The sequence below is a fragment of the Chlamydotis macqueenii genome, chromosome 20 (assembly GCF_036417535.1).
Source record: "Chlamydotis macqueenii isolate bChlMac1 chromosome 20, bChlMac1.mat, whole genome shotgun sequence".
Lineage (NCBI taxonomy): Eukaryota > Metazoa > Chordata > Aves > Otidiformes > Otididae > Chlamydotis > Chlamydotis macqueenii.
Window position 1 is genome coordinate 9,796,166 of NC_141575.1, and position 12,042 is coordinate 9,808,207.

At 53.9% G+C, this 12,042-nt stretch overlaps 1 protein-coding gene across 2 annotated transcripts in view; it reads left to right on the forward strand.

The window, feature by feature from the left end:
- The first annotated feature begins 3,391 nt into the window (after positions 1–3,391).
- WHRN (whirlin) overlaps positions 3,392–12,042 on the forward strand; it is a 50,653-nt gene continuing 42,002 nt past the window's right edge. For both annotated transcript variants that reach the window (XM_086763715.1, XM_086763716.1), the window contains exon 1: positions 3,392–3,985. In XM_086763715.1, the coding sequence (XP_086619841.1) occupies positions 3,392–3,985 (594 nt within the window). The remainder of the gene's footprint in view (positions 3,986–12,042) is intronic.

Genomic DNA, 12,042 nt, shown 5'->3' on the forward strand with positions numbered 1-12,042 from the left:
GAGCCTACGCAGCGTCCAGCTGCTCCACCGGCTCTGGGCTGTGTGGCAGGGTGCTGGAGCTGCGCTGCCGGTGTCTGTGTTGCTCCTCTGGTCCACAAAGATCCAGCCCAGCCAGGAGTTGCTCCAGGAATGAATGTGGACTCAGCGTTCACTGATCTCTGCTCCTAAGGGCGTACCTGGATGCTTGCAGAGTCGTGCCGCTTGTACCTGGCATTGCCTTTCCATCCTGAGCGCTCGCTGCCACCTCCCCAGCTGGCAGAGCTTGCTTTTTGAAAGGAGTATTTTGATTTACAGCAGTGAGAATCTGGCCCGTGGAGCCAAGCAGCCCTACACACAAGCTGCTGTGAGGAATTTGTTCAGCAATTTTATTTGTGCTGAGAAAGCTTTGAGAGGTTTTACTCGGGTGCAGGAACGCTGCTGTGCCCAAGAGCTGGATGAACCCCCTCTTTCCCCTCTGCCTGAGGCCGTGTGCTGCTCTCCCTCAACTGCATGGCTTAAGTGCTTAAAGCAGTGGAAAGGATAAAGCCCCTAGAAATTAATCAGCTTCACTTCAAAGCTGAGGTTCTATGAGAAGATCTCAATCGCTTTCTTCTCCAGAGGAAAAGCGGTGGAGGTCCCTGTCTGGACAGTACTGGATGAAGATCCAACTTGCACAATGCGTGAACAACCTCCATCTGTAAAACATCTGGGGATTAAAACTTTTTACGTGTCCTGTGAGAATCTGTGAGCAGAAACTGGAACAGGCATCACATCCAGCCCTGCTCCAAGGGGGGGGCCTTGGAGTTGTCCTAGGGCAAGCGGCAGCTGGACGAGCAGCCTCCGCTGGTATGGCCGTAGCAGCAGCAAGAAAACAGAATTATTTCCAAATGCAGCTGCTCATGTGGATGTTGCATGCATTGCTGCCGGGTGGCTCGGGAAACTGCCTTGGTGTCGGTTTCTGGAGCAGTGGTCAAAATATGAGGGGCCAAGTGCCACTGCTGGGCAGCTTTGGTCATTGAATGCCCGTGGTGGCTGTGGTTTGGGCGGTGCTCTGCCCAAGTGCGACGAACTGGATGTGCTGGAGCCAGCGCAGGGCTGAGGCAGCTCTGTCTGCTTGCGTTAACGCACTTGGTGTCTTCTCGTCGGATAAAACAGGCTGGAGATGCTCAGATACCGTGCTTGTGGGAACAGTGGTGCTTTAATTAGAGGAGTTTTCAGCAGGGTGCTAAGCATTGAAATGGTGTTGAGTGCAATTCACAGCCGTGCAATACCTTGGTTGCCCTCCTCTTATTTTGTGTGGGTGGTGTAGGCGTGTTTTTGTTTTTACTCACTTTTCCATCCTATGTTGTCCCTTTTTTCCAGTCATGTTGACTGTTCCATCTGCTTATTTATCCCCCACAGTTAGAACCCTAATTTCAATTAGCAATCTGCTTTGTTCAGTTTGTTTTAAACAAGGCATTGAAAGCTCCAACAAAGCTTTAATACATAAACCTACTTGTAATGCAGCTGTTAAGGCTCTTCCATCATATCCATGAACAAAACGAATTCTGCTGCTATCAAGTTGTGTCTGATAAATTAGGTTTAATCCTCCTCTGCTGCAGCAGGTAGAAGGCACTTCAGTGAAGATAGAAAGATTTCAGATGTCTGAGATGGAAAATGGTCTTTGCTCAGTGCTCCAGAGATGTAAAAGAGACTAAAACCTCGTGTCGTAAGAAATAATTCATCTAGTAACTGGAAAAGCAGTCCCTGGATTTCTGCACTGACTGCTAATCCTGATGCTTCGCTTTTGGATCTGAAGCTGCAAGTGAGGGGTGTGGAAGCAGAAGAGAGAGCGGCTCGGCGTGTGGCAGCATCCCGGGGCAGAGCGTGCTCCCCTGAATCCCACCGATCCGCACTGCAGTTTGCGATTCCGGCTGCCCGCAGCCTAGCCAGCTTCTTGACCGCTGGATCTGGATCGTCGGGATCCGTCAGAGGAAGGGCTTCTCTGGGGCGGCTGTATTTGCTGAACAAAGTGGGGTTAATTGCAGCGAGTTGAGGTTTAACTCCAAGGCTGACATCATAAATGGCTTCACCGCCCTGTCAGTAATGCAAAGGCCTAAATCCCGTTGACTTGTTGTTAAAATGAAGCCTGTGCTGAAGTTACTGTGTCCAGTTCTGGAGCCGCCAACACCAGAAGGACATGGACCAGTTGGAGAGGGTCCAGAGGAGGCCACGCAGATGATGGGAGGGCTGGAGCAGCTCTGCTGTGAGGCCGGGCTGGGAGAGCTGGGGCTGTTCAGCCTGGAGAAGAGGAGGCTCCAGGGAGACCTGAGAGCGGCTCCCAGTGCCCAAAGGGGGCTGCAGGGAAGGTGGGGAGAGACTCTTCAGCAGGGCCTGGTGTGACAGGACGAGGGGTCATGGTTTTAAAATAGAGGGAGGCAGATTTAGATTGGAAATTAGGAAAAAAAAATTTTACAATGCGAGTTATAGAACACTGGAACAGGTTGCCCAGAGAGGCGGTGGATGCCCCATCCCTGGAAACGTTCCAGGCCAGGTTGGCCGGGGCTCTGAGCAACCTGATCTGGTTGGAGATGTCCCTGCTCCTGGCAGGGGGGCTGGACTGGGTGGGCTTTGAAGGTCCTTTCCAACCCCAACCATTCTGTGATTCTATGATTCTCTGCTGAACCTCAGCTGAATGGAGGAGAAACTCTTCAGCAGGGCCTGTTGTGACAGGATGAGGGGTGATGGTTTTAAACTAAAAGAGGGGAGACTCAGTCTGGACATAAGGAAGATTTCTTTTCACGCTGAGGGTGGTGGAGCACTGGCCCAGGTTGCCCAGAGAGGCGGTGGATGCCCCATCCCTGGAAACGTTCAAAGCCAGGTTGGATGAGGCTCTGAGCAACCTGATCTGGTTGGAGATGTCCCTGCTCCTTGCAGGGGGGTTGCACTGGGTGGCCTTTGAAGGTGCCTTCCCACCAAACCATTTTACGACTTGCTGCTGCTGCTGTGTGCCCTGACCTGCCGTGAAGCGGCTCCCGCCTGCGCCGCCGCACCCCAGGCCCGGCTCCCGGCTGTCACCGCGTGGCTCACCCCTGCGATGAGCTGCACGCAGGCCTCAGCCCGGGCGGTGGGCGGTCCCGGGGCAGGGCTGACCCCGCCCCGTGCAACCGGTGCCGCTCCCGCGGGGGCGGGGCGCTGGGACGGGGTTGGGGGGCGGGGGGGGCGCGGTCCGGCCGGCGGGCCCGCTCTGTATAACCGGTCTCCCGGCAACGGCGGGCACGTCACTTCCTGGGGAGCCGCCGCGAGGCGCCGGCGAGCGGGCGCCCAGGTGGAGTGGCGCGTGCCGGCGCCGGCCGGGGCGGCGGGGTCCGGTTCGGACCGGTCGTGGCCGGTCCGGCCCGGCCCGGCCCGGCCCGGGTCCGGTCGCGGCGCGATGAGCGCGGAGCTGGACGGCGTGTCGGTGCACTCCTCCTCCTCCTCGTCGGGTTCGCTGGGTTCGGCGGCGGGACCGGCTCCGCGGCCGCTGTCGGCCAACGTGCGGCGGCTGCACCAGGCGCTGACGGCGCTGCTGAGCGAGGCGGAGCGGGAACGGTTCATCCTCTGCCTCAACGCCTACCACGGCCGCCGCAACGTCTGCGACCTGGTGCGCTCCCTCCGCGCCCTCCTCGACGGGCCCCGCCGCCGGCAGCTCCTGCCGCTGCTCCGCCTCGTCCTGCCGCGCTCCGACCAGCTCCTCTTCGACCAGTACACGGCCGAGGGACCCTACCTGCCGCTGCCCGGCCGGCCCCCCCCGGCCCCCGCCCCGCCGGTCCCCGGCGAGCTGCGGCAGGTGACCCTGCGGCGGAGCAAGGCCCACGAGGGCCTGGGCTTCAGCATCCGCGGCGGGGCCGAGCACGGCGTGGGGATCTACGTGTCCCTGGTGGAACCGGGCTCCCTGGCCGAACGGGAAGGGCTGCGCGTCGGTGACCAGATCCTGGGTGTCAACGGCAAGTCCTTGGACAGGGTGACCCACGCCGAGGCGGTCAAGGTAAGCCGGCTCCGGACCGCCCTCCGGCCGCCGTGCCCCCCGTCCCGTCCCGGCGTTTGGCCGCCGTGCGCCCCGTCCCTGGGCCGCTCCGCCCCGCCGGAGCCGGCGGCTGAGCCTGTGCGTGCCCCACCGGGTGCTGCCGCTGCGCGCCCCGTCCAGCTCCCCCCGCTCCGGCTGTGGTCGCTGCCCCGTCCCGCTTCGGCCGGTGCGACAGGAGCCCCCCGGGTCCCCCTGCCCGGTGGGAGCCTGCGCGGAGCGGAGCGGCTCCATCGTGCCGGGAGAGAGCGGGCTCGTCCCGCCGGCGAACCCGCAGCGGAGGTGCCTGAAGCCGAGCCGGAAAGTTTACGGTGAAAATAACGGTGCTGCCGGTGCCGCGGGCAGCGACTGGCTGCCGGGGCTCGGCCTGGCATCGCCCGCGGTTCTTGGCACGGCAGGTTCGTCCCCTCGGGGCCGAGCGATGCTTTTTGTTTGTTTGTTTTTAATCACAACATCTCTGAAACGTAGCGATGCTGCTTGTGTCTTCCTGCCCGTCTCAGAGGCTCGAGGAAGTTAGAAATCTGCTTCAGCCGGGTTTTAAGGCATGTACTCTAGCGGCTAGAGCATATTTTCTCCTCCCAAAGGCAGAGAAACTGAGGCACGGAGAAGCAGAACAACTCCCCCCCAGGACTGCACAGCGCCCAAAGCAGGAGCGAATCCCAGGGCCCCTTCTGACGGTGTTGGGGGGAGAAGAACAGTTACACGAGTGAAGTGTCCCCGGCTCTTCCCGCAGCACAGCATGTTTCCATATGCCCTGGAAACCTGTTGTTGTACGTAGCAGCAGGGTGCTATCGATAAAAGCTTTCATGCGGAGCTAGGTGGGGGAGCTGTATAAACTGTGGGTTTTGCACCTGAAGCTCAGTGTTTTGAGGCAAAATCCGTGTTTGAGTGACCCAGATCATCCGCAGGGACTGGCTTGTGGCTGGTGGGCTCAGCTCGGCATTCCCACGGCACAGCAGCACCCGGCACAAACCGATCGAGCTGGAGAATCGACTTTCAGGGCAGCAATTTGTGAGCAGGCAATGGAGAGCGGGGATCTGGGATGATGAGACTGGTTTGCAGCTGTTTGTGCTTTAATTCTTCCGTAATAAGCTAAAGCACTTCTGTTCGCAGCACGCTGCATGCGGTGCGTTCCTCCGACAGTGCATTAATCTTGCACAGCTTTGAACAGCGTCTTCACTGCCAGCCTGCATACCTCCTGCCCCATCTTTAAACCTGTGCCCCAGGCAAGGACGTGGCTTCCAGACTGGAAATGAGTCACTGGTGGTCTTGAGACCAGAGAAAAGATTTGTAGGAATTCTTTTTTTTTTCTTTCCTGTTCCTAATGACAGGACAACAATGGCGTAAGCTTTCAGAAGTTAGCCTGCATTTTTGTGCCCTGAAGACTGCAGAAAAAAATGCATTTTGGCTATGGCATTGGGATGGGTAGAAACCAGGTACAGGGAATTCTCTGGTCTATTAAATGACTTCATCTCTAATTCAACCCACTGTTTGTTCTCTGATACAATGTACGTGATGTCTTTTAGACAGTATTCATACTGATTGAAACTAAGTGCTTCCTGCACAGAAATAACGCCTGTAGGATGCGGTTTGCCAAGGCATTGTTCTGTGACAAGAGCTGTGTTGTTAATGTGGCCTTGGTAGGAAAGAGAATCTTAGAAATTGTCTGCTTGTGAGCTGAACTTGGTTAAGCAACCGTTTCATCACAGCCGGCTGTGCTGGCATCTTCTGGAGCTCCCGCACTCATTACATCTGGAAGAGTTTGGTGACCCACACGGTGGTGGGAGAAACACTTTCCTTGGGAAGAGTTGCAGAGTGATTTACGGTACAGCAGAAATAGTTCCTTTGGAGATTTTAAGATTCAGCAAGTGCTAGTTTGTCCCTGCGTGCTGCGTTGGGGGTTGGGGGGGAGAGTATGTTGTGTTCAGTGATGCTAAAGGGCAGTTTTTGGAGGATTTCCCTGAGGTTAAGATACAAACACCTAATCTTTGGACATCGTGTGGGGTGTCAGAGCTGCAGGGACGAGAGGTGGTGATACACAGGGTGACGTGACCCCATGTTCTCTGCTTCCCCTCAAAACCTGGGATCTCAGACTCACCCTTGACATAAGCGTTACCAGCTCTGCGAAGGGCTCCGGCTGTGGTCCGCTCTCCTCGAGCAGAGCAAACCTCACCGTGTCCTGATGTCCATCGCTCTGCTCTTTAGCGGATCAACAGAGAGAGAAACATTGGATAAACAGACTTACACTAGAGCTAGGTTTGGTCCTGGGATTTATGCGTACTCTGTACTCAGGATCAAACGCAGAGAGGGGGGAAAAGGTGAGGGGAGAGAGGCTTTCTTAGTACAAAACCGCAGCTGCGTAGCTCGGTCTCCCAAACACCGCCTGCTTCAGATGAGCGGATGGGGTGAGCTCTCTCTGTCAGAAGCACAGCTCCCGTTTCTGTGTGTGCAGCGATGGTCTGGCTCTCCATCTGTCTGAGGAGCGTGTTCCCCGGCTGTACTTCCATCTTGACTGTCCTGCAGCAAGAAGCTGTCTGTCTAGGACAGTGTTGTTATTCATAATATGCAGAATGTGTTGTTGTGAGAGAAGTTGTCAAACCTTGTTCTTCAGGGCACGAGACGACTGCAGAGATCAGGAAGGCTCTTCCACCGCTGGCCTGGCCTGCTCCCAGGCACATCGCTCGCTCCGAGATGAGCGTGACAAACTTACTGAACCAGAAATCAACTTTCTGTCTGTCGGGGTGCTCAGAGATGCCCAACTGTGAATACAAGCAGTGAGGCAGCTGCTCAGACAGAGCAGTGAATAAATACGTAGTCTGAACTTGTTTGTACAGTCCTGGGAGAGCATTCACACAGGAGTTACTGCATCCGTTTTACGAATTGTGAAAGCTCAGTTGCCTTCTTTTCGTGCATACGTGGCCATGCAGGTGTACCCCAGCAGTTTCCAGCACTCCTCTGCAGGAGGAGAGAGGCACTGACTGTGGGGTAGGAGCAACTTCTGTCTTCTGCCTTCTATTTTCAGGCATTTCTCAGAGCCATGATGTACCAGAAGTGGAATTGTAGCACCAAATGAAAACTGCCCACAGCGCTGGGCAAAGGAGACAAAAGTAATGAGCTGCACGCTGTCCCAGCTGAAAACTGGTGGCCTGTGACCAGTACAATGGGGGTTGTAGATGTTCTAGAGTGAATGAGATAAAAGGGGGAATTCTGAGTTAAACTACAAGATTACCTAAGCACTCCAAATCAATTCACTTAATGACCAGCTTCTTAACCTTTGTGTGAGCAGCGGAGTCTTATGCCTTGTCTGCTTCATGCTCTCTGTTTCATCCAGATCAGAATTAAGTGACTCCATTACAATTACAGCTCTATCATTCCAGCATTCAAGTGTGCACTTTAGCAAAAGATCACCGTCATCTGAATTACGGTGTAAGTGGAGAAGTTTGTATTGTCTGTCATATTTCTAGAGCTCGCTTGGCTTTCATCAGCCTTACTGTGTAGTACAGGATTGATATTGTAGCAGTTGTGCTGAAACTTTGTATTGATAAGCTGTAATATTTTGTCCAAAGTGATTAAAATTGAGGTGTTTGTGGCTTTAGACCTTCAAAACATTACACAAGGAGGTATTACTCTCCTACTCTGGGGTTTGTATTAAAGTCACGCTCCCTTTCTCCCCCACCCCTTACTCTTGTTGCTTTGCAGTAGGTTTTGATGCCCTTTAAGTCATTTAGGGAGGCAGAGGAGAAGAGAAAGTGTAAAGTATCACAATTCTGATGGATCATTCCTGATTGAGGGATTGGCTTCATGAGCTGCACCAGCCTCAGAAGAGCTGCGCTGATTCCACCACTTGCCCTGCTGTGTCCTTCTGTTCGTGCTGACAGCTGGGCAAATCCGGCTGAGCTTGATCAAAATTGCCAAAACTAGACTAATTTGTGTGCGTTGATCTTGGGGAGTGTGGCTCTTTTGTCTTGGTGAAAATCTATGGTAGCTTTGCCGGAGTCAGTGGACTCATGTCGGGTTTATTCTGAAGGAACTGGGGTAGTTTAAGCTCACTGTCTTGGGTTCTCCAGAGTGGCTTTGGAGAGACGCTGCGGAGTTTGCTGCAGGCACGGCGAGGTCAGGGGAAGGCTTGTGCTGAGGCGGATCAGTTACGGACAAGGCAAAGGTCTCCGGAACGCAGCGCCTCGCTCTGCCGGCTCTCCCTCCCGCTGGCGGGTGCTCCCGGCTGCGCTCCGGCCTGGGATCGCGTCGCCTGCGTCGGAGGGGATCGCATCGCCAACCGCCACGGCTCTCTGCTCCGGCGGAGGTGTTCGCTCCTTCCCAACCAGCCTCTCCATCTCCTGCTCTGATGGTGTCAAGTGGGCATTTAAAAATAATTAAAAGGAGATTAAAATTCTTCTTATGTTCCTCTCTATTCATTTGGACTTTCATGGTAACGAACAAGGTGATCCCTTCAGAGACGGCAGTATTTCATACGAGGTAGGAAGGGCTCCAGCCGCTCGTGCTCAGAGCACTTGTGGTATTGCTAAAAACTGCTGAGAAATGACAGAAAAGACGTGCAGCCCTGCGCCTTGGGCGCATGTTTAGAGCAATTTTACTTTCCAGGCAGCTTACAAGAAAGCAAATCTCATTTCATTGTTTCTCGTGATGCCCAATTAATTGATTATAATTATGTGAGACCGCTTATTTGCTGTAGTCGGTAATCACCACTGTGCTGCACAGGCGTTATGACAGCTAGTAGGAATGAATGCAGCTTGGTTTCTTTCGTTGTTTTTTAACCCTTCCGAGTGCTTGGAGTTGTGGACCATCACACACAGTCATGGCTGGGATGAAGGAGGAGTGAAGGCAGTGCGTTGATCTCCTGGTCCTGTGAAGATATCGGGCTTGTTCCTTTAAACAAGTTCCTGCTTGCTTGTCTCTGTATTTTTAGAAGTCACTGGCTGATCCAGAGGCTAGAAACCACTCCCCTTCCCCAGGGATCTCAGGTAGCTGAGGCATGGAAAAGAAGGATGTGACTAGCACCTACCCTGATAGTGAGAGTGGTAACCCATTCCTTGGTCTCTGGGTCTGCTTAGAAACAAAATAACCCCAAGAACTGCACACAAAAAAGCACCTACAGCTTCAAACACAGGTGCTGTGCAATGCCACAGGCTTCTGCTCTGCCTTTCTGTCCTGCAAGCCGTTTCCATTTTAACTTCTGTAGCCAGCTGAGCTCAGAGGGAGCGGATGGGAAGTGTAAAGTCACCAGGCTCTCCCTCTAGGAAAAAGAGGGAGGGAAAAAGGTCACTCTTGAACCTGGAGGCATCTGCATTTTAAATTAATTTTAATGCTCCTTAAGGGGAAGGGCTCAGGGCAGTGACAGGCCGTAGATCTGGCAAGTGATGGCCTTGGTTTCACAGGCGGATCTGACGCTGCGCGATGGAGCAGGCTCCAGCGCTGGACCTCACCTGGTGCTGAGGGGCTGGCTGCAGGGCTGAGAGGCGATGCTCCATCGTCGCCGTGAGCTAATCTGAGCTGATCAAATTAATACCACGTGTGACTTGGAGAGGGGTGGGCTTGCACGTACAGAGAGCATCCGTGGGAATGTGGGTCTAGCTGTTGCACTGGAGTTAGGAGTCGGTTATGTTTGCTGCCCTGCTACGGGTGTCCCTCCATGGGCAGGTTACGTACTCATCTGTTTCCCTTCATTACACCAGCAAGTCACAATCAGGCCTAATGAAATCAAATGGCATTATACTGATGCGAAAGATTAGCATGAAGCCCTTGATCTCTCCTCTCCTCATAACGCAAGGCTGATAGTACCGGGCGTGGGTATCAGCTTGCTCATCGGGGTTAGATTTGTTAGGGCATCCTTGAGTTCTTGGAGCATGAATGTTATTTAGTGGGCTCCTTGTAAATAATCAGTTTTGCCTCAGTAGAGAAATTGATAAGATAACCCAGAGGATAAAAGCCTGTTTTGCCTTCCAGCGTCCATTTGAAGAAAACAAAAGCATTAGTGTGCAGCACAGCTGGTGAGTTAAAATATCTTTTGCTCAGTTCCTCTGTCCTCAGGGAAGATGATGGATTTTCTTGACACCTTCCTCAATGCCACATCTGCTGAGAGAATTATTCGGCTCTAAATCCCCTCACCTAAACTGATGGCGTGTCTGATAAAGTGAGCTGGCTTAGTTTCTTTTGACTGGGTGCTCTGTGGATTCTCCCTGGCACCAACTACCGAGTGCTTAGTGTGTACTGGTGAAGCAGGGACCTGGGCAGCCTGGAGGAGCTCTGTTCCTGCCAGCTTCTTGTTGCTGGGACTCAGAAACTACATCTGGGATGTGCTGGCGGGGAAGGCTGGAAGCACCTCCGCTTTGTGTGGGCACTGACTGGGTGTCCTTGGTGTTCAGGGAGGTATCCTGCTCATTTCCCCACTGATTCTTTCAAACTTGGTTTTTCCACCAAGTAACTAGCCATATCTAGCCAATATGGATGTGTTATATTCTCATTATATTCTCATCGTTGTTTGGTGTGAAGTAGAAAGAGAAGATGAGGAAATGAGGAGGGGAGTGTTTTGATCTAGATTCCCCTCGGGCACGCCCCACACCAGAAAGCACCTAAACAGCTTTCCAGGCTTGCACTGAAATAAAGCCGTGTGTGGAGTTTTCTGTTCTTTTTAAAATTGGCCTGGACTTGCCTGAGGGATAGACTGGACAGTGGCCAGTTTTGAGGGGGTGGGAGGTGAGAGGGCTGCTGTCTTTAAGTGAGGACAGCCGCCGGAGGGGTTAGGGAGGAGGCCCTGGAGCTAAGATTTCATTTGACCTTTCCAGGTGGAAGGGATGTGGGCTTCCCGATGCCTTGGGGCTAAATGTGTGCAATCACCATAATTATGCATCAATTTGCATTCATTTGCATAAGTGCCACTACTTAAGAGCCAAACTGCTGTCACCTTTGCCTTGAGAGAGGGGGAGAGGTTGGACTGTGCCTCCTGTAATTCCCATTTGTCATCCTCTCCTGATGGGGAGGTCGCTTCACACCCACCTTTCCCCTCTGCTGTGTTGCCCACCGCTTTCCTCTCTGGTTCCTCTCACCCAGCATTCCATCTGGAGTGCCTCTGCTCCCCTTCTTCCCTCTCCCCACCTGCTTCTGTGTCACCATTTTCTCGTCCCAAGCTTTCTTCGTTGCTGCTGCCCCAGCCGCGTGTCCTCTCCGTGCAGAACGAGCTGTTCGCCTACGTCAGCGCAGACGAGCGCCCTGCTTCCGCTGCACAGAAGCACTTTCCCGGTCTTTGTCAGGCAAGATGCGGAGGGGACACACACTTGATCCAAAGCATCTTACGTACAGCTGCAGACTGCAGTCTGGCGCAGGGGACGATCTCTCCGGATGCATTTGTACAGCATCCGGAAAAATCGGCCTTAAGCAAGGTGTGTGGTTGCAGCTGTAACGGCCTTCTGCTTGTCCTGCCTGCAGAAGATCCCTGCAGCAAGCATCTGGGGGCAGGTAGTGCCTGCTGTCTTCTGCCCAGTCCTTTCTGCCAGCAGAGAAACCATTTAGCCAACACGGCTTGAGCAACCTCCCTGTACAAGGTCTCGTGGTCCTGCCCCTGCAGCCCCCTCCCCTCCATAGCTGACGTGAGGAGCCCACTGTTCCCACTGGCACTCAGATGGTTTTGCTCAGCCAAGCTGAGCCCACAAGCTTCAAACGGCCTGAGTCTGGCAAGGAACACCCCAGGACATGGCAGAAAGTAGCGGTTAGACAAACTTCTGCAAATTGTTCCTTCCCTGGTGCTGGAGCGTGCTGTAAAAGCTCCCTCTGCCTCCCTCCTGTGGTATCTCTGCATTTCTTTCCCCTTTGCAGCTTTTTTTTTTTTTTTTCTAATCTGTGCCTGACTTTTTTGGGACTGGGTGCAAAATTGCGAGGTACCTCACTGACTGATAACCTCCACGCTGACCTTTGCGGCTTGCAGATGGAGCGAGCGCTTGGGCGCCCGTTATCTGAGCAGCCCCAGGAGCTGGGCTCTGGCAGGTCTGGTATTGCCAGGAGAAAGC